General features: G+C 41.2%; 1 protein-coding gene across 1 annotated transcript; it reads right to left on the reverse strand.

The window, feature by feature from the left end:
• Nucleotides 1-95: 95 nt before the first annotated feature.
• On the reverse strand, nucleotides 96-19,191 carry akirin2 (akirin 2). Its single transcript, XM_052024771.1, has 5 exons — nucleotides 18,447-19,191; nucleotides 12,409-12,552; nucleotides 4,929-5,081; nucleotides 2,349-2,420; nucleotides 96-1,518 (listed from the first exon to the last, which is right to left on the reverse strand). Exons 1-5 carry the CDS (start codon nucleotides 18,619-18,621, stop codon nucleotides 1,508-1,510), a joined length of 555 nt encoding a protein of 184 aa, XP_051880731.1. The 5' UTR covers nucleotides 18,622-19,191; the 3' UTR covers nucleotides 96-1,507.
• Nucleotides 19,192-20,911: the final 1,720 nt, after the last annotated feature.

Here is a 20,911-nt window from a genome sequence, read left to right on the forward strand (position 1 = left end):
GCAAAAAATGTACACTTGGATTGGACGTAAATGTTTTGATAAACAATATTCCAGTAACCAGTGTTCTTCAATCAATTCAAGCACTACTCCTTAAATCTGGATGTAAACTTTTATTGTCAACTAAATTCCATTACACTACAAAGAACAGTAAAATAATGGTACATCAAAATGCAGAAATAAACTTTGAAAGACTGCTAGAATAAATAAAATTTACTATTTTAATCAAATTTACTATGAAGCTTCAGTTACCCCTTCCTATCCTCTCCCTCAGAACAAACTCCCTTCTGAACCCTTCATTTGACAGGTGACCACAGCTACACGCAAGCAATTCCAACAGCAGAGATAATTAATCACATTATCCAAAATTCAATCGGAGATGTTGCCTGCAGAAATGTTGTAGTGCACAGTGAGCCTTTGCAAACCTTTGCCCTCCAGTCATGTTAATCTCAGCCGTGCAGTAACTGAAGACATTGCTACCAGCTATCACATCTTCACAGCTGCTCTCTTGGAAGCATGTTTATTATCAGTATTCTTGGACCTTTGTAGTTTAATGATTAACTGGACCTAGTTTCTTGCAAGTTATTTCTTTTTAAAAATTGCTGGAATCCCACAGTAATATTAGAAATCAAGAATCTTGCATTTAAAGTCAGTCAAATATGTATACAATTTAAAAACCTAGTATCGAAACAGTTTTTTGGAAAACATCCTGACTTAACATGTCTAATATTAACACAGGTAAATATTCAAAGTAGAAACAAGGTCAAGCTGCATTCAGTTGCCTGCTGGATGTCAGGGAAACATTATGTTGTTGCAATTAATTCAACAGTTTGAATTGTTCATTTATGATTGGGTTGAATTATACTTCGCTAATTTGTTGAAATAGAAATGTTAAGCAAAAAAAAACAAATGAGAGCCACCTATTACCTTGTTCACTTGCAAGTCTGATAATGAACTTGGCATTGTGTCAATGTGAACTTTAAGACAAAAGGCAAAACCTCCAATAAACCAGCTTGAGAAAATATAACACTTATACAAGGAATAGGAATAAAAAAGATGGTTGCCCTCTTTTGCATTTTGGTAGCTAGAAGTTGAAGTTTGCAAAATAAGGCTCATTACTAAAACCGTAATAGACTGATTATTCCCCTAAAATCTGGCATTTAAAATACAATGCTGAAATTGTGAAATGGACATTCTGGAACACCAGCATTGTTCCTTTAAAGTCATTAAAATTAAAGAAAAAAGCTTTTCAGGTTTTTACAGCAAAATTTTTTAAACAGAGGGAGCCACTGGTAATTATAAGTACAAGTTAGCGAAGGTCCAATAAGAGGTGATGACACATCAGGGAGCACTCCAATAAACATATGCTGCAGAAAAGTGGTTGCCACTGACACAAGCTGAAAACACCCCGTGCTCATAGGTGGTTAATATGGCACTGCTACAAGTCTCAGAGAAACAGCCAACTTGCAGTGTTCAAAAGGAAAAGGGCACTCCACAGAAACACGACAATTCAGGACACATCTGAAATGAAAAGGGAAACAAAAAGGTGTAATTTCTAGACTAGATTAAGACATTTTAAAATTTGCTTTGTTGTTAAAGATAAAAGCCAGCCAGTCTCTCTCTCCAAAGAGATTGTGTTACCCTCTAGAAGGGTAACAACAGCAGCACAGCAATTAGAGTTGCTGCTGCAAAGCTCAAGTGAGCTGGGTTCAATCATTTTGTTCTGGCTGGGTGGGCAGCACGCCTTCATGTATTGACAATATCATGGTTTTGATCTGTGACCATGCTATCAACAGGTTGCCTCAAAATTGAACCAACGACCACAATATAAGTTAAAAAAAAAACGGGGGGGGGGGGGGGGGGGGGGGGGGGGGTTGGCAAAAGAGAAACTCAGACATTTTAGGCACTGCTCATCTTGTAATCTAAAGTTTTGCATTTCATTGAACTAGAAGCTCTACAATAAAGGCAAACTTATTCAAAAATCTTCATAGAACAAATGAACTGGCAAGAAATAATATTTTAAAAAAACACCTCCAGTACCTATAAAAGAAATTTTCTGTTAAGACAGTACCCCATGGCAACCCCCCCCCCCCAAATCATCATGATCATGCCTCATGATAGAGTGCTTCAGGGCTGGGTGGAATGGTGATAGTGTACAAGCCCTGCAGTTCAGAAACATGCACCTTCTCAAGGAAGACCAAGAAACTGGAATGGTCACCACCTCAGGCCTCACAACACAACTGGGTGTTGAACTGGAGGATCATGTCCTCTCAGTCAAGGATATGACACCACAAACTAAAAAGGGGAATCCAGGAGTTAGAGTTAAAAATGCCATTTAGCCAGATACATACAGCTTGCAGGTTGCTCTCCATATCGTCGCATAATCTGGTCATGCGTGAACTTCACAAAAGTATCATATTGTTCTGAAACAAAGATTCAGATCAAGTCATTAAATCACACAATCACCATATCAAATACTAGAATATAAATGTCGGTGATCAAATTCAAATAGAAACTTAAATTTCATAAATTGTTTTAAGCTTGTCAAAATAGATAAAGTGTGTTTGATGAACCTCTTAATTCCACCCTGCCCTCAAACAGCACCTCTCCATCTTTAGAGTTCATAAATGAAATTAATGCCTTTATTGGCTAGTTCTACCTCAACAGCTACTGACAAGCAAAGATGACAGATTGGAAATCAAACTAAACACCTCGTTTTCTAGTTGAGACTCATGACAGGAAACCACAAAAATTAAGCCTGACAAATTGCAAAAGCCCTTTTGGTGGTTCTCCGAGCTGCTAAAGAATGCTAGGAAACTTATTTCTCAACCCCACCTCCCTCATTTCCATGACACTAAAACCTACAGGCGAGCTCTTAGACAACCCACCACTCCTTCCCCATACTTCCAGAAACTCTACCGTGCTAGGGTGAAACATCAACACTTGCACCCCAAAGGTGACAAGATATACAACGCAAACTCTGGTTGAACCAAAATAGCCAAGTGCCCAAAAAATATTCTGCTTTAGTGCACAAGGCTGATTACCCATACTGTGACCTATCCAGCACTTCAAATTACCATTTACAAGTGCTATAGTTTTCAAAATAAAATGTTCAGGTACAACCTCTGCAATTGGTGTAAGCCCAATTACAGGCTGCCCTAGTCAATGAATGGCTTACATTCCTAAAAGGACTGAAAACTTACTTCTTGGGAAGCAGCTTTCCGTTACTTCCAATAACAAAAATTCAGGTGGTTATGCAAGAGGTGGGCAAACAGTCTACAATTTGGTGGTGCTGATGGAGGAGAGAGGAGTTCAACGACCTACGCTCAAGTCAGTTCTCAGTCATACAGATCAGAAACAGGCCCTTCGGTCTACCAAGTCTACAGTTGACCATTAGGCACCTACATTTATTCTCCCCACATTCTCATCAACATCCCCCCCCCCAGATACAAACTAGGGGCATTTATAAGGGCCAATTAACCTACCAACACATTTTGGATGTGGGAGGAAAAGCTCCACATGGACATCATGGGGCATCAGGATTGTCATGGGTCACTGGAGATATGCCACTGTCACCCTCTGCTATCCCCATTTGTCAGGGTAGGAATTTGCTGCTCTCCCAGTTGGAGTTGCTTCTCATATAGTGACATTGCAAAGCACCATTTTTCCCCCCAAGCAGACAGCTTGGTGCCTGGTAGTAGTGCAATTTGCAATGAGTTTACTTGGGTCCAGCCAATCCAAATTAGTGTAACCAGTGGAAGTGGGTTATCAAGACCCACCTCATACTACATGAGCAGAGATTGTCATGGGAAGCGAAATGCATTTGCACCCTTTGCTGAAGTGAGCAAAACCTTCATTAGGAATCAAATTAAATAAAACCATATGATATAGCAAAGATTTATAAAACATATGCTCCTTAACACAGATGGATCAGTACAAGGACTAGCCTAATTGCTATCAATTTAAAGCTACAGCAAAATAAGTTTGTACCAAATTTATAGCTATGAAGTGAAACAAGTATATGTGGTATGTTATTAATGCTTAGTTTGCATTCCCATCACTAAAATTTGGCACTGTTCCTAAGACGGCCTAGTCCCACCACCTTTAAATTGCACTAAGGTAAACAAAGATTTGACTCCTGCAAGGCCAGCTGGTATCTTTCTTGCTATTGAAAAAAAACACTTGCTGATGCTGCAATATCCCACACCAATTAGGAGCCAAGGTAACAAAAGTCACTCCATTTCTACTTGTAGCAATTCTGCTTTACTATTGGACAAGACCAATGGAGAATGTGAAGCTTCTGCAAAAAGGGTTCAAGACTTGCTCAGAATTTAAGTGCTGCAGCATTACCAAAAGAATTTCCACCAACATTCAAGTTTCCCGCTGGCCAAGCTGTTATCAGAAGTTTAGACAAGATGTGATATGTTCAGACCCAACAGATCAAATGTGATGTTGAAGTGTTGATTTCTGAAAGCACCGAGTACTAAAAGACCCATCATTTACAAACTATTGAGGTAAAAGCCTATTTCCTAGCTCCAACTATGGATGCAAGTACTATTCAATTGATTCAAGCATCCTAACAAGCCCTGCTATTTCAACACCAGCACCTCTACTCCCATCCCAACCAGAAGAGAACAGTTGAATGTGGGAGAGCAAAAAGAAAGCTTCTGGAGGAACTCTGTCAAGCAGCATCTGAGGAGGAAAAGGGTCCCAAAATGTCAGCCATCCCCTTACTTCCACAGATGCTGCCCAACACACCAAGTTCTTCCATTAGTTTTTTTTGCTCCAGATTTCAGTATCTGCAGTCTCTTGTGCCTCTAAGGTGAGAGAAACTGCTAAGCTCCATCCAGGCCTTTATTCACCTCTAGCCCTAATTATGCCTTCAAATCAAAAACTTTAGGTCAATTTTAGAATCCACCCTGCAGAATTACCTGCCAGCTTTGTATCCAGTATTTCTTCATATTCTTCGCGGATTTTCTCTTCTCGCTCTTTAATCAAGCGTTCACAGATTATTCCAACTTGCCTCAATGTGAACAGTGGCTGGTCTTTCTTTGACTGTGGTGACAATGATCCAGATGAAGTGCCTACAGTTTATTTAAAAAAAACAATGTACAAGTCAGCCAATATTTAATGAAAGGAAGCAAACGTTTTAGGCAGGGGGTCTTCCCAGAAACCTAATGCATCCATCATTCTACAATGCTCCTGTGTATTTTACCCAAAATATTGCAAAGACTTGCATTCAAAAAATTGCCTTTCATGAGGTCAGTGCCACAAAGAATTTTACTGTAAAAAAAAGTGCAGTTACTTAAAATGTAGGAAAAATAGGCTATGAAACTGAAGTACAAGAGATTGAACAATTTAAAAGTACACTATACATATGGATTCTGTAGTTTTGCCAAACAATTGGAAATAGAATCACATGCACAGTATTTTAGTTATGAAAGCTTTGTATGAACTATAAAAAGGAATTTCCCTTCTGTTTGACAGTCAACAGTAGTAAAGCCCTGAACACTAAAAACATACCACGTGCTGCCTGTAAATAGTCCTTCCAAAAATTCACAACCTCCTTAAAAAACCCAAGTGTAATAGAACATCCATCGTGTAGCAAAACCCAGGTGACACCAATGCCCCACAAGCATCAGGTGATGACCACTGCCAACAGAAAGATTCTAATCACCTGCCTTTGACACCCAATGGCACTACAACCACCAAGTCACCCGAGAAAATAAACTGGACTAGCCACAGAAAGGCAACAAGAGTGGACCACAAGCTGGGTAACCTTTAGAAAGCAACTTACTTCCTAATACATTAAGCCTTTCTGCCATCTATAAAAGGCACAAGTCAGGACAGTGATGGAATATTCTCCACTTGCCTGGACGAGTCCAAAACTCATGTAGCTTAACACCATCCAGGATAAAGCAGCCTGCTTGTTTGGTAGTCCAAATATCCTATCCTCTGTGGAATGATGCTGATGGGTATACCATTTAGGGAACAGTGATGCAGTTGGTAAAGCTGTCCCATACTGCCAGGGACCTTGGTTCAATCCTGACCCCAGCTGCTGTGTTGAATTCTCCCTCTCACTATGAGCGTGCTCCAAAAATGGAATTAAGATCAGCAGAAATGGGTGTTTGATGATCACTGTAGACTAAGTGGGCCAAAGGTTTCTGCACTGTATCTACAAAATGGAGGAAATTTACTTATCTAGGCTACCCGAACTTCTCTCTCAAATCTGCAACATCTACCACTAAAGAATAATGGCAGCTATCACATGGGAACACCACTATCTGCAGGCTCCTCACCAAGTCACATAATCCTGGCTTAGAAATATACCTTCTATCACTGCTGTGCCTAAATCCCAAAACTCTCCATCCTAAGACACTTAAGTACCCTCATCTGAAGAATGGGTACAGTTCAAGATGGTTCATCACCACCTTAAGGGTAAAGGGTGGGAAATAAATGCTAGTTTTGCCAACACCCATATCTGATAACTAAAACATCCTAAGCAACTGAAAGAAAAATTTGAAAGTAACATTCCCTTTCAGCTGTCCTCATTGATCAAATTAGTTGAAAACAGGTTCTGAGGTGCTACTGCAGCCTTGGGACATCAGTAGCATGGACCCCCTAGCTAGTACATCATGCAACTAATGTAAAGCAGTTGAAATGGCAAATGTTTTAGGTGAGTGACAACAGATCAAAAGTTCTGCACCATTCAGGCAAGCAATTTTTTTTTGAATACTAGGAACCAGACAATAACCAAACCAACACCATTTTATCTTTTAACTAGGCAAACTACAGCCTTCATTTGTTCAACAATTTTAGGTAATGCTTCCATCCCTAGACACTGCCTAATCTGTTAAATTATTCCCAAAGGAACAGTAACAGATACCATTGAGAGTCATCAGAAAAAAATTAGGTCAGGATACATTTCAAGTCTGAAGTGCCAAGCAAAACAATTGCATACAGATTAGGAGAAAATAACTTGGGGATAAGTGACTGGCTGCTAAGGAAGTGGGGTTGGTATAGAACAGAACTAATAAAACCAGCTGCCTAAAATAAAGTGACTGCTTCAGGTCTGTAATGACAGAAGCATAAAGGGACAAAATTTTGGTTGATATGGAGTTGGTTAAAATATACAAGACAGTGATAGAAAAAAGTGACCAGAAACTTGAAGCAGTGTAAAGTGTCTAGAATGCATGAAACTATGGTGATGAGTCAATCCTTGATTCAAAGGGATGCACCCCTGGAAAAAAGTGAAATGTTGCAAATAAAAGGGGCTGGGCAAAATAAAAATACACTGCCTACAGTGTATTTTTATGCAGGGAGAGCAGCACATTTTAAACAATTTTTTGCTGTGATAAGAGACTGTCACAAACCAAATCAATTATAGACAAAAATTAAACACAATAGCTCTTTAAAATAAATCAGCAATTAGGAATAGTCACAAAAAATTTCTGAATAACTGATCATTTTCCTCAATACCAACAATATCCAGAAGTACAAGTTTAATCGAAAGTAACAATTTCTGACATTTATCAATAAGACAGCCTATACAATGGAATTAAGCATACAAATAGTAGCAGATAAGCCTTCATACCAGTTCCATTCAAAAATTATGGCTGATCTTTTACCTCACGTTGCTGTACAACCCCATATCCCTCAATTCTCATACTAAAATTCTAATTGCTCTCTATCTTGATTATATTCCACAATTGAGTCTCCATAATTACCCTCAGCAGAAAAAAAATTCTCCTTTCTGCCTTGATTGGCTGACCCCTTATTTTGAAACTGCAATTATTGGTTCCAGACATCCCAGCCAAAGGAAAGATCATTCTTGCCTCACCCCATTAAGCTATATTAAAACAAAAGTTTCCAGCAGATTTAAGACAGTTGGACAGGTACATGGACTGGAAAGATTTAGAAGGCCAAACACTGGCAAATGGGACTAGTCTGGATGGGACATCTTGGTCAGCATGGACCAGTTGGGCTGAAGGACCTGTTTCCATGCTGTATGATCTTTCATTTTTCTAGAGTCTGATTAATGTGTTCTCATAAGACAAACTCTCCCATCTTGAAACTTCATTATACTTCCACTCTTACAAGCATCTTGACTAGGTAAAGAGGCCTAACTAGTATACAATATATTGCAGTCTCACAATGGACTTATTCAATTACAGTCAGATCTCTTTTCCCTTGTATTGAAACCCTCTTGCAATAAAGGCCAACACAAGATGTTCCTTCCTAACTGGCTGCTATATCTGCACATTAACTTTCAGTGACTCAGGGACAAGGACTCTTAGATCCCCCTGAACACCAATCTCTCACCATTTCAAAAAAATGGTATTTCCCTCCTCCTCCTCCTCCCTCCCCCCCCCCCCCCCCCCCCCCCCCACAAAATCAGAGGATTACTTCACCTTTGTCCACCGGTCATCTCACCCCATATCCTATTTGGCACTCCTGGGGCCCCAGCTCAGATCCCTGCAGAATCACAGCCTCCTAACCCAAAGTGGAAATGTTTATTCCTACATTCTATCTATCAACTAATATTCATTCCACACCAATATTAAACCACTTAACATTGTGCACACTAATTCAATTTCTCATTTGGTTTCAAGATACCTTAAAAGGCCTTCTGAAAATCCAAATATACTTCACCGATATGCTCTTATTTATTCTGCTAGCTACAATCTCAACATCAAATACCATTTCCCTTTCATAAATCCACAATTGCCTCTGCCCAATGATTTTATTTTCTAAATGCCTGGGTACCATTTAATAGATCCTAGCATTTTTCCTGCTGCTGGTAATGGCTGTCTATCTGTAGTACTGTTATCACTCACCTTTTCCTAAAGAGCATCTAACTTTTGTATCTAACATTCTGCTCCAAGGGCCTAGGATTTAATTTTTGCTTTTCCTGCAGTAACTGGACCTTCCCACTGTTTAGAGCAACCCACACAATAAGCCAGTGTCTTTCACCATACTGTTCACTTTAGCCTCTTCCCAACAACTCATTAGAAGAAACCTTGGTCATTTAAATTATACTGAATCGCTTCAGCACTCTCAACTGACACACCAACCCACTCCCCAAGTTTCATTTCTAAAACTGGTTGCCCCCCCCCCCCCCCCCCCCCCCATCTAATGCATTGCTATACTTTTAATAGCTTTACTGTGTTATTGTTTCATCCTTTGATGTCATTTGATTAATTGGCACAGTAGCACAAGTTCTTTGCAATTTAATCTGCTGGCTTGCATTGAAAAACCATGCAGAGTAGGTTCATTCTATAAACAGTTCCAAAATACAAGTGGCTACAGGACTTTATAGTGGATAAGCTTTACAGATGTGCTGCAAACAGCAAGGTTGCAGATAATTTGGGAATGCTGAGATATCCAATATCAATTACATGCTCCAAGGGCGATCCACCCATTACCTCTCCTCCTACCACCCCCTGCCTCAAACACATAAATCAGGGTTTTCACCATTAAAATCACAGCAGCAACGTGGAGACCATTTTACATCCAGAGTGTACTTAGATCTTCATCAGTAGACCCACTACTTTCTCTTCCTCATCTAAGGGATCCCATTCTACAATAAACATCAGCCCTTGTAACCACCCAGATATCTCAATGAAAAGATCCTTTTCTATATTCACACCAATTTTATCTCAATGTACACTTGCAACCCATTGTTTAAATAATAATTCACATACCATTGCTTTCAACAGTTTTCCTTGCATACTCTTTGATGTCACTTACACTTATTGTAAAATAATTTTTCCAGATATTGTAGAAACAAGATCCAAGCATTCACTCCTCCACCAGCCTCCCACTGCATCTTACAGCAGTTCATATCAAAACACTGCTATGCAAGTTTCCTGGCTTTAACAGAATTTGATAGCTTCATGTAGAATTAGCCAAAAATCAAGAATTAAACCTCAGCAAGCTTCAACTCTAGACAATTTCTAGGAAGATACAAAATTGAGCTAAACATGCACTGCTGCTTCCAAATTCATTTTTACATTTTATGCTGTGTACAGGCATAAATGCTTTACATCAACATGAATTATGGTGTCAGAAACTATTTCTATGTAGCGTGAAGTGAAAACTTCCATGCTCATGCAACTCTACAGATTAGAAATATGTTCATAGCATGGGGCCATCTGTTTCACTATGTTAATGTCAACAGCAGTGTATGGTTTTGGACATGCAGCAGAGAGTCATACACTTCGGCCCAATCTGCCGACCAAGTTGTCTCCTTGAGCTAGTCCCAGTTCAGTGCATTTGGTCTACATCACTCTAAACCTTTCCTATCCATTAACCATCTAACTGTCTTTTAAAACGGTGTAATTGTACCTGCCTTTGACATCTTCCTCTGGTAGCTCATTCCATATACCCACCACCCTGTGTGGAAAAAGCTGCCCCTCAGATCTTTCCCCTTCTCACCTTAAACCCATGCCCTCTAGTTTAAGACTCCCCATCTTGGGAAAAAGACTGACCATTCACCTTATCCATGCCCCTCATGATTTTATAAACCTCAATAAGTCATCCCTCAGTCTCCAATGCTCCAGGGAGAAAAAAAGTCCCAGCCTATCCAGCCTCTCCTTACATCTCAAACCCTCCAGTTCCAGTAACATCCTTATGCATCGTTTCTGCACACTTTCCAGCTTAATGGCATCCTTCCCATAGCTAGGTGACCAGAACTGCACACAATATTTGAAGTGCATTTTCACCAGCATCTTGTACAGTTGTAACATGACGTCCCAACTCTTGCATTCAATGCTCTGACCAATGAAGGCAAGTGTGCCAAGCACCTTTCTCACCATCCTGACTACCTGTGTCTCCACTTTCAGCAAATTATGGATCTTTACCCCAAGGTCCCTCTGGCCTAGAGCACTTTCTGTGCACATCCTGCCCTGGTTTAACCTATTAAAGTCCAACACCTCACAACTGTCATTCCATTTGCCCTTCTCTGGCTCACTTCCCAAGTTGGTCTAGATCAGCTTGTAGACTTGGATAACTCTTCGCTGTCCACTACACTACCAATTTTGGTGTTGTCTATAAACTTACTAATGACATTAGCATTCTCATTCAAATTGTTAATATAGATAACAAAGTGAACACAGCACCAATCCCAGTGGTATACCACTAGTCATAGGCCTCTGATCTGGAAAATAAGATCTCCACTACCACCCTCTGCCTCCTTCCACCAAGCTAATTTCGTACAAATTAGCTAGTTTACCCTGGATTCCATGTGATCTAACCCTCCAGACCAACTTATCATGTGGGACCTTGTCAAAAGCCTTGACAAAATCCATGGAGACAACATCTACTGTCCTGCCCTCGTCAATCCTCTTGATCACTTTTCAAAAAAAACCTCAAATTTGAGATGATTTCCCACATGCAAAACCATGCTGACGACCCCTAATCAGTGCTTTGTTTCTCCCCCAAATGCTGGTAGATCCTGTCCCTCAGAATTCCCTCCAGTAAACTTTCTCACCACTGTTGTAAGGCTCATTTAATCCAAATGGCAAGACAGCACAAACTTGTAAACTTTAGGAAGACCCTGATTATCCGAAACCTCACTTCTATTCCAACCATTTCTTCAGGAATATGGCCAGCATCCCACAATATCTTCCGTAATCTCCTTTAGAATCATAGGATATTGCAGGCTGCATTTTGACGGGTTTTTAAAACCCATCACAGTCACATCCACTCAAGGATATTTATTAATAACAAGAGTTGCATAAGCATATTACTAGTTTCTAGAAATATTAAAACAAGCATAAATTACAAAATATTTTAGATCAGTCTGAAAGAATGATTATGCAGGATTCAGATATTGAATTTTTCCTGAACTAGTGAACACATCTAATATTACACAAGAGAAGCTCAAAGATAGAATTCTGCTCACCATTAAGGTCTATTCTCATAGAAGGGGAACACTGTACACAAGAGTGGTTTTATGCACATTTTCAACTAGGTGAATTGTGATGCAAAGCTTTTGGTCATTTTAATATGTTGCTATCACAATCACTTGACTATAATTGTAGTGCTATGTTATTTTAGTGTTACATTAGTTGCAAAACAAAAAAAAATTACTTCCCAATATCCAGTCTGCTGTAAGTGAACCAAGATATTAAAAACAATTATACAGATATCTGTAGTGCAGTTATGTAGCTTTGTACATTCAAGTATCAACATTACACATATGGAGCACATTCCAAAGAACAATATGGCATGTTACAACTTCATTTGACAATTAACCAGAGGTGGATCCAGGTTATCCAGCTTAAACCAAGGAAGCAACATTTGCAATCTACACTTAGATATCTCCATTACTCAACCTTTACTTTTGCAGATAAAGAAACTTCATCAGTAGTTGATAGATTTTAGCAAGAAATCTGGATTACCACATACCTTGCAAAGCTGGTCCATTTAAAACTGGGATTTGGGACTGTGTATCAGTTGAACAACTGCCCTCTGACTGATGCAGGAAACTTTCTAAATGTCTCCTTTTCTGAATGCGTTTGTACTCTTGTTTTATGTTGTGGAGGATTTGTTCTGAAAAAGAAACTCATTTGAATGGAAAGAACCATGTAATATCCTCATTTAAAAACAGTTTATGCTCGACTAACAAAAGGACCTAAACAAAAATTGAATGTAGAAGTATTTAACCCAATAAAGTTAAAATCATTAAGAAATTATTCAACATATCAGCACTCAACAGCTCTACTCACCATCTTATTCTGAAATTAATCAAATGGTTATTCCTCAAGAAAAACAGTAACAAGAAATATTCAAGTATGAATGTTTGTGCTTCAGCAAGGCAATTTTGACAAACCATATTGAAGTGAACGTTAGGCAAAATAGGGGAGAGAAGGATGAGGGCCAATGTATTTCTGCACCAATACATTTGTTAAAAAGAAATGAAATTAAATGAAGTTTTATTCAACACGTTTTACTTTGCCCGGAGTTCCCCAAATGGTCTTGGTTTGAATTAAAGTAGAACACCGAACTTCAAACCTATAATGCCTGATTTTATCTACCTCTGCCATCAGATATACTTGATAGACTGTGAAGCATTGTATCATGTACTGTAAATATTATTCATGTTTAACTGACACTAATTTTGTATTGCCCTTAATGAAATGATTTCCAAATGGATGGGATAGGAGAAAAGAAAGTCACTTGGTTTCCAGCAATCATGCCAAGGATTAACCAGACAAGGCAGTCAGAAACAGCAAGAATTGTTTACTTTGGACTTTGAAACCAAATTTGAATGGCAGGAACAAGTCATTATACTAGTCACGATATTATGAAAACAAAGTCATTAAAGTTTCAGGCTGACGAGTTTTCATCAGAAAATGATAGAATATGGAACACACTAAGTGCAGACAAGGGGGTGGGTGGACAAAGGCTCCATGACTCTATGGAATATGTGTGATAGAATGGAGACCAAAAGATATCAGATGAAAAAAGGAAGTGGTGCAGGCTGAGAGGGTGATAAAGGGTCATTAACTGCAGCTAATTTGATTGGAGGTGTGAAGAGGGAGGATAAAGGAAACAAAATTATGGACCTGCAAGACAATGCAGTTGCTGAAAAACAGAAGGAATGATGAAAAACTTAAGTCAGTTAGCATCTGTGGCATGAAATAAGTATCATTACAGGTTGATGACTTTTCAATAGCTTCTCCACAGATCTTCACCAAAATCACCACATTCTCATCATAGTCCCTCATCACACCTAACAAATCTTGTCTCAACATTCTACATTCCAAACAACCATGTTTTCTCCACTCTAACCATGTGTGCGCACGCGAAGGCAAAACAGGAAAAGTGTCCAAACTGCAGAAGTTATAAGCCTTTAGATTGATGGTACCTTTAAAGTTGCCAGGAAAAAGCAGTAAGCCCAAAGACTGGGAATCTTTTAGAGTGACCAATAATAGGAGTAAACCAGCAAGGAACATAAAAGCACAGCTTCTACAGTTGTGTAGAAAAGACGCTAGAGAGTCCCTTCTTATAAACAGATAGAAGGTAGTACAATGGGAATAAGGAAATGGAAGGATTTAACACATTCTTTGTGTCCGTCTTCATAGAAAATGCCAAAGAAACAAATACTGGAGAACAAACTATCAGGTAATCAAGTTTTTTTAAAAAAGTTAATGTTGGTACAAGTTAACAACCCTGCAAACTTTCAATCTTCTCAATGTCTCTCACTTCCAAAGGTTTACATACATATACACAGGTGTCTCACTTAGCATCCAGGACCCACTCTCAAGAATGAGCACCAATGGAATCAGTCCTAATAATGATTCATGTGAACTCCTACCTTGCCCACTGCTGCAATGGGAATCCATCATAAATCCAGCAATGTCATCCCTCAGCTCTGTGCAGAGAGATGGCCAATTAGGACTGATGTTGGGAGGACCAGGTTGAGTGGTTTGGCAGCTCAGCATGTGCAGCCATTGCTGGGGACCAGCAGCACCCTCATGACCACCAGATCCAATGGCATCTCTCATCACCTCCTGTTCGAAGTGATACAAGCTACTACCTTCCCCCTCTCAGCTGAGCTCATTACCACTGAGAAATCTCTGGGCTGAGAGAGCTACACAGCCAAACAGAGGGAGAAGACAATTGTTTAGTGGGCCAGGGCAACAGAAACATCTGCCCTCACAGGTAGCTCCTCCACACTGTACATAGGAACGAAAAAATATAGTGGGCCACCGAGCCCCTCAGGCCTGCCCAACATTCAATAAGATGATGCCTGGGGCAAATCAGTCACCATCTCCTAGTAGTTCCCCATAGCCTTCAATTCCCTGATCTTTTAAAACTGGATTATTGGGGGCAATTAAAGAGGAAATAGATACAGCCTCCAAATAGTAAGGAACTCTGCTAGTAAAGCCCACTGCCTTTCAGTGCCAGAAACCAGGGTTTAATCCTGACCTCAGGCACACAATTGCCTTATGACCACATGAATTCTCTGGGCGCTCGGCTTTCCTACCACATCCCAGGTTGGTAGGTTAATTGGTCATTGTAAATGGTCCCTAGTGAGTGGTAGAATCTGGGGGATTGGAGGAAGAGGATGTGGAATTAATGTAGTATAGCTTAATTGGCTGCTGTGAACTCAGTGGGCCGAAAGACCCGTTTCCACGCTTTACCTTTAAAAGAGCTTTGATGAAAACACAACATAGGGTACTGCAAGTACTTTAGGTACCCACACTCAAGTATGGATATGCCTGCCTTGGACATTGTGCAGAATAGATTCCCTAGATTCCTGAAGCAAAAGGAGTTGTCCCAAAAGGATGGATACAGTAAGTTAGCTCTATATTTGTTGAGTTTAGAATTAGGAGGACACAAGAGACTGCAGATGCTGTAGTCTGAAGCAAAAAAAAGTGAACTGCTAGAGGAACTCAGCAGGGCAAGCAACAGCTGTGGAAGTAAAGGGATAGTCAATGTTTTGGGTCAAGACCCTGCATCAGGACTGGAGTGTAGATGGGAGATAGTGTATAGGGAGTGAGAAAGCAAGGAGCTGACAGGCAATAGGTGAATCAATAGGCAGGAGAGACCAGGTTTTTTTTGGGGGGGGGGGGGTGGTGGAGTGGATAATGAGGGCAGCTGGAAGGGGACAAATGGAGACAGGGGGCTGCAGATGTTGGAATCTGAAAAGCAAGGAAGGAAATGTGGAACCAAATAAGGAGGGATGATAGGCAGATGGAACCAACTGGGTGAGGGGATAGGGGACCTAGCAGGCAGTGTGTGGGTGATAGGCAGATGACACCAGGTGGTGGATCAAGAGAGTCCTCGGTACCTGAAGTTGGGAAATTCAACATTCATACCATTGAGTTACAGACTACCCAGGCCAAATAAGAGGTGCTGTTCTTCTCGTTTGCATTTAGCCTCATCCTGGTAGTGGAGAAGGCCAAAGACAGACTGATCAGTGTGGGAACGGGAAAGGAAGTTGAAATGGCATGCAACCAGAAGCTCAGGATGACAATTGCAGAAGGAGCACTGGTGTTCCACAGAACAGTCACCTGGTCTCATTGGAGGTAATCCCATTAAAACGATTTGACAGATGCCAAGAGGTTATTTCCTCACATTTGTACTCAAACTGCAATGCAAGGTGCTCCAATGAGCATCCTCTTTGAATATCAGTGTCCATTAACAACAATGGTCTTAGAAAGTGAGCTGGATGCAGGGAAGAGTGCACAGCTGGGCTCACAGAAAACCAAAGTCAATTTACCAGTCTACTTGAACAAAATCAGAATGCAATAGAAACTATAGTAAATGCAAGCAGGATATTAATCCATTAAAGATGCAAGTGGAAATAGCTACAGAAAACAACCGATCATCTCCAACCTACCCAGGAATAAATCCTTTTTTAATTAAACAATGGTTTGCTTTATTGTGCTTTGCTTTCAAGGATGCATCTCACCATACAATTTCAAAAATTAAGGTCATTAGTTCTCCCAATTGTAGAAATACATTACTGTCCAGGATTATGATTTTTCACATATTCAAACTGTATCATTTTTAATTGGAAGTGTATAGAGGGCTGTTTTAATAATCTTAGGTGCTTTTATGAAGCCAATTTCCAAATAATTGTCAGTTTACAATAAACATTAATAAGGCTATTGCAATTTGGTATTCTCCATTAGCCACTGGCAGAGATTTTTATTTTAAACTCACAAGTATCCTCAAGCTGTCAGGACAGATTTGAACTTGAGCCTCTATATGGTCAGTCCAGGTTCTGGATTTCTAGTTCAGTAATTTAATTGTGACACCACTGTACCCTAGTACACCTAACTCAGTACATCTGAGTATTCGATGTCAACAGATCTTATTAACTTCTCCCCTATGAAATTTTCTTCAATAGTTATATAACTAATAGTCGTAGAATAAAGGTCTACCCATAACTTTCAATATTACAGGATGTTCATCAGTTCTCCTTTCCAATGACAGATCCAACTGAAGGCAATAATATCCACGACAAACCCAAATAAACATTAAAACTTTTGAGCTACAAATCCAAAGTTTACACAGGTTTAATAGAAGGAAAATTCCTAAACAAGTCAATGTTAGGATTTCAGCCGTTAACAAATCAAAAACATTGTACAGAAAGGAAAACAGCACTCCAATGTTTTACCAAAAAGTTAATTCTTCCTACCAAAAAAAGCAGTGTAGCCTTATCAGTAAATACTTAAGTTAATCACACTTCCTTTTTGAAATAGATTCTAATCTTTAAGTTAGATTTTCTTTTGCATTGTTGTGATATCACGTGGCCTACTCAAAATTTGGTGAATGAAGCAAACATTCCCAAAAGCACATTCTACTTGACCTTTTTGGGTCAGAGTTACAACAGCAGCCAAACATTTAAGCAAAGTGAAGATTCTCATAACTGAATTGACATTGGGAATATGTTCCTTTCAAACAAAAAAGGAAGCAGCTACAGACTCTCCCCAGCAGATCTGAATCATAGGCCAAATCACCCAATAGCAGCAATTCCTTTAAAAGAACTCCCTGGAGCTTTAAGATATTAACCTTGCCCCAGTGCACTGACAAGTCAGGACCACACACCCTGATTAGGAGGGCCCAAACTGACTGTGTGAGGGAATTTGGGGGGCGGGGGGGGGGGGGCAGGGGGCAGGAGAAGGAGATAGAAAAAGGAGGAAAGGGAATATAAAAAAGGCTGGGAAGAACAGTAGAAAGAAAGGCAAATCTTTTGGAAGAGGGGCAGGGAGGTAGGATTGGGGGAGTAATATGGATGAACCACATTACACAGGGAATGGGTAGCATTCCAAAGTAACAAAGAAGAACCACGATCTGTACAGTGGTACAGAAGGACTGATGGATGGAAAACAGTAATCCAGAAAGAGGATCAGTCAGCATGGACGAGTTGGTCTTTAAGGGCCTGTTTCAATGCTGTTTAACGCTATGACTGAGGAAAATATCCAGGAGATGAAGGGGGAAGGTAGTATCTGCTAAGCGGGTGGGGAGAGGAATAAATGATTTAAGGACAGGCTTGGGCAGATTCAGGGTGGAAAATGGAATGATTGGACAGATAACCGTGTGTGTATATACATATGTATAAAGAAAGGGCGTGGGGCTGTAATCTGGAGGTAGCAGCGGTCAAAAGGCCACGCACCTAGAACAAGGCAGGAGGGGAATGGAGGGGGCACTGATCCAACAAGGACAGTAGGCAGAGGAGATGCTGATTAAACAAGGGTGGATCCAGGGGTGGGGTGAAGAAAAACGGGCAGTGATCCAGGTAGTCCGGGGAACGAGAAAGGTGGGGGTAGGTGATCGTGGCGTAGGTGAAGGAAGGGGCGAGGAGCCGGAGCAACAGAGGGTCTGCTGAAAGGGCGGAGCTGGTCACACACCCAGTCTAAGCAGGGAGCTCGCCACTTGTCAGCAGGCAGCTGGCCAATGCGCGTCCCCAGCCCGCGGCCCATACCGACCTGTGGTGAGGCGGGGGGTCACCTCTCCGAACGGTGACGGCTGCATCTTCAGGTACTTCTGCGGGGAGGCGGCCGAGCTGAGCGGGGTGCAACGCCTCCTCTTCGGCGACTGCGACGGGGGGCTCAGCAGAGGGTCGAAATCGATAGTCCTTTTCAGGGTGGCTCCGCAGGCCATGGCGCCGGCCGGGGTGGGGCAGGTAAGAGGTCGGGTTAATCGGCTGACCGAACACGGGCCCTGGGTCGTCGCTCACGGTCCTTTTCCCCGCCCCGGGAGAAGGCGGCTGCCTGTCACCGCCGAGGAAAACCGGTTTCTTTCGGCTTCACTCTCGCCGGCCCCGCGCCCCGCTTTTAATCCAATATCTGCCCGGGAGGGTAGCCCCGTCCGCCGCGGTGACCGTGCGCTACTAGCCGAGTCCGCCGCGCCCAGCAGCAGAGGTGATGCCGATGGATTGCTCTGCGGGGTCGGTCCCCCCCTCCTCCTCCTCTCGGCTCTCACACCGCTATGGCGGCACCAGCCACAATAAACAACGCCAGCCTCGGTCTGGCCCCTGACACCGCCGCCGCTGCGCGCACGCCCGGCCCCGCCCCCCCAAAAACCAGACCCGCCGCGCCGCCGCCTGGGACTTGTAGTCCTCCCGCCCCTGCCGCTCCACGGCTCACAAGCGCCGCAGAAACTACAAAGCCCAACATCTTCCGCGGCCAGAACCTGCCGGCTGTTGTGTTTAAATCCCTCATTGGTAAATTCAAGCAGTAACAAGGTTTGCCAAGTGATCAATGAGAGTGAGGAAGCTGTGGAGCCCACCAGGAAATCCTTCAAGTGCATTGCAAATAAGGAAGTGATCTTGAAAAATTTGTGTTGTTTTATATTTATCAGTTACAAGTAAAATCTCTGTCGTCCCCCATTCCTGCTATACTAAATGAAAGTTGCAAATTAACATCTCAAAGTGATAGTTGATGACTCTGTACGTTAACCTAGGACGTTCTCTGTAGTTAACAAGGGGAAAACATGAACAAGTTTAATCCATGGGTATTGCCTGTTTTCTACATTTCCCGTTTTTATTTAATATTTCCAACAGCTCCAGTAATTTTACTTGCCTATATCGAACTCTTTGTTTCTATAAATAAATAGGAAGTACCAGGGGTCGTTTAAGCACTTAGACCTATACTGGTTGAATAGCAAAAAAAATTAAGAAACATTTTAAAAAGGTTTTTAGACTGGCTGGTTCTGGCCCCCGCCCCTTCCCCAGTCATTTACTATTCAAAGAGGAATTCATGGACGTATGGGAGAAAATAAATTGCAGGAATAGTGGAATTGCTCACTAAGGAACCAGCATGACCCAATAGACACTGAATGGCCTCCTGCATTTTATAAGGTAAATGGGAAGAAGAGTAAACAGCTCAAGGTGCTTCATAGAAATGGATATCAAGTTCAAAGACTAAATATAAGGAACTTTGTCAAACACAATAATGCTGGAGGAACTCAGCAGGCCAGGCAGCATCCGTGGAGAAAAGCAGGCAGTCAATGTTTCGGGTCAGGACCCTTCTTCAGGTCAAAGAGGATCTTAAAAGAGAGAAGTCCAGAACTTGTGTTACAGGCAGCAGAAGGCACAACTGCTTATGATAAGCTGTGAAAGGAAAATGTGCAAGTGTCATAATGGTAGGGCAATTGAAAAATAAGTACTTTGTTTACAGAGATGGAGTGCGCTTAAATGTGACTGAGGATTCTAAATTTGGATCATGGGAGCATCAGGAGTTAATGAAATAGAGGCTTGTCCTTTCATGTCCTTTCCTTTCATTGCAAAGTGCTTTCTAGGCAAATACTGTATTCTTGCAAGTGTAATGTAGGTTCAAGCTCACAGCAAGTTTAAATAAACTGCAATATGATAGTGACTGAATAGTTTGTTTCTTTGCAAGTATTAACTGAGGGATAAGTGTTGGCCAGGACAGTAGGGATAACTCATCTGCTTTTCTTCAGCATTGTGGCATGGAACCTTTGTATTCACATGAAGTAAAAGACAGGACTTTTGTATGTTGTTTATGGTGAGGGCTGGAGATGATTTTCTCAGCACTTGGGTAGATAATGATTGCAGTGCTTTTGGACTCCTTGTCTATTACCTATAGCGACAAGGGAGGTGGTAGAGTTGTGGAAGGTAATTCTATGGCATGGAAATAAAACAGGAACCAAACAAAAGCAAAAGTACTGTGGATTCTAGAAAACTGATGTAAAAACAGAAAATGCAGGAAGCTCTCAGCATAAAACAACAAGGGCCATTCGATTTACTATTCCTTGATGTTGTTTACTTGGATTTTCAGAAGGCCTTTGACAAGGTGCCACACATAATAAACAAGATAGGAGCCCATGGTATTACAGGAAAGGTACTAGCATGGATTAGCTGACTGGCAGAAGCCAAAGAGTGGGAATAAAGGGGGCCTTTTCTGGTTGGCTGCTGGTGACTAATGGTGTT

This window comes from Pristis pectinata, chromosome 10, assembly GCF_009764475.1.
Source record: "Pristis pectinata isolate sPriPec2 chromosome 10, sPriPec2.1.pri, whole genome shotgun sequence".
NCBI lineage: Eukaryota > Metazoa > Chordata > Chondrichthyes > Rhinopristiformes > Pristidae > Pristis > Pristis pectinata.

Bases quoted from the DNA above. Each gene is read 5' to 3' on its own strand.
- akirin2 (XM_052024771.1), bottom strand. From the start codon at position 18,621: ATGGCCTGCGGAGCCACCCTGAAAAGGACTATCGATTTCGACCCTCTG. The intron at 5,082-12,408 runs GTATGTGGTAAT...AATAAACTGTAG, and splicing joins AAATGGACCAGCTTTGCAAG to GCACTTCATCTGGATCATTG. The intron at 2,421-4,928 runs GTAATTCTGCAG...TCTTTGTTTCAG, and splicing joins ACTGGATACAAAGCTGGCAG to AACAATATGATACTTTTGTG.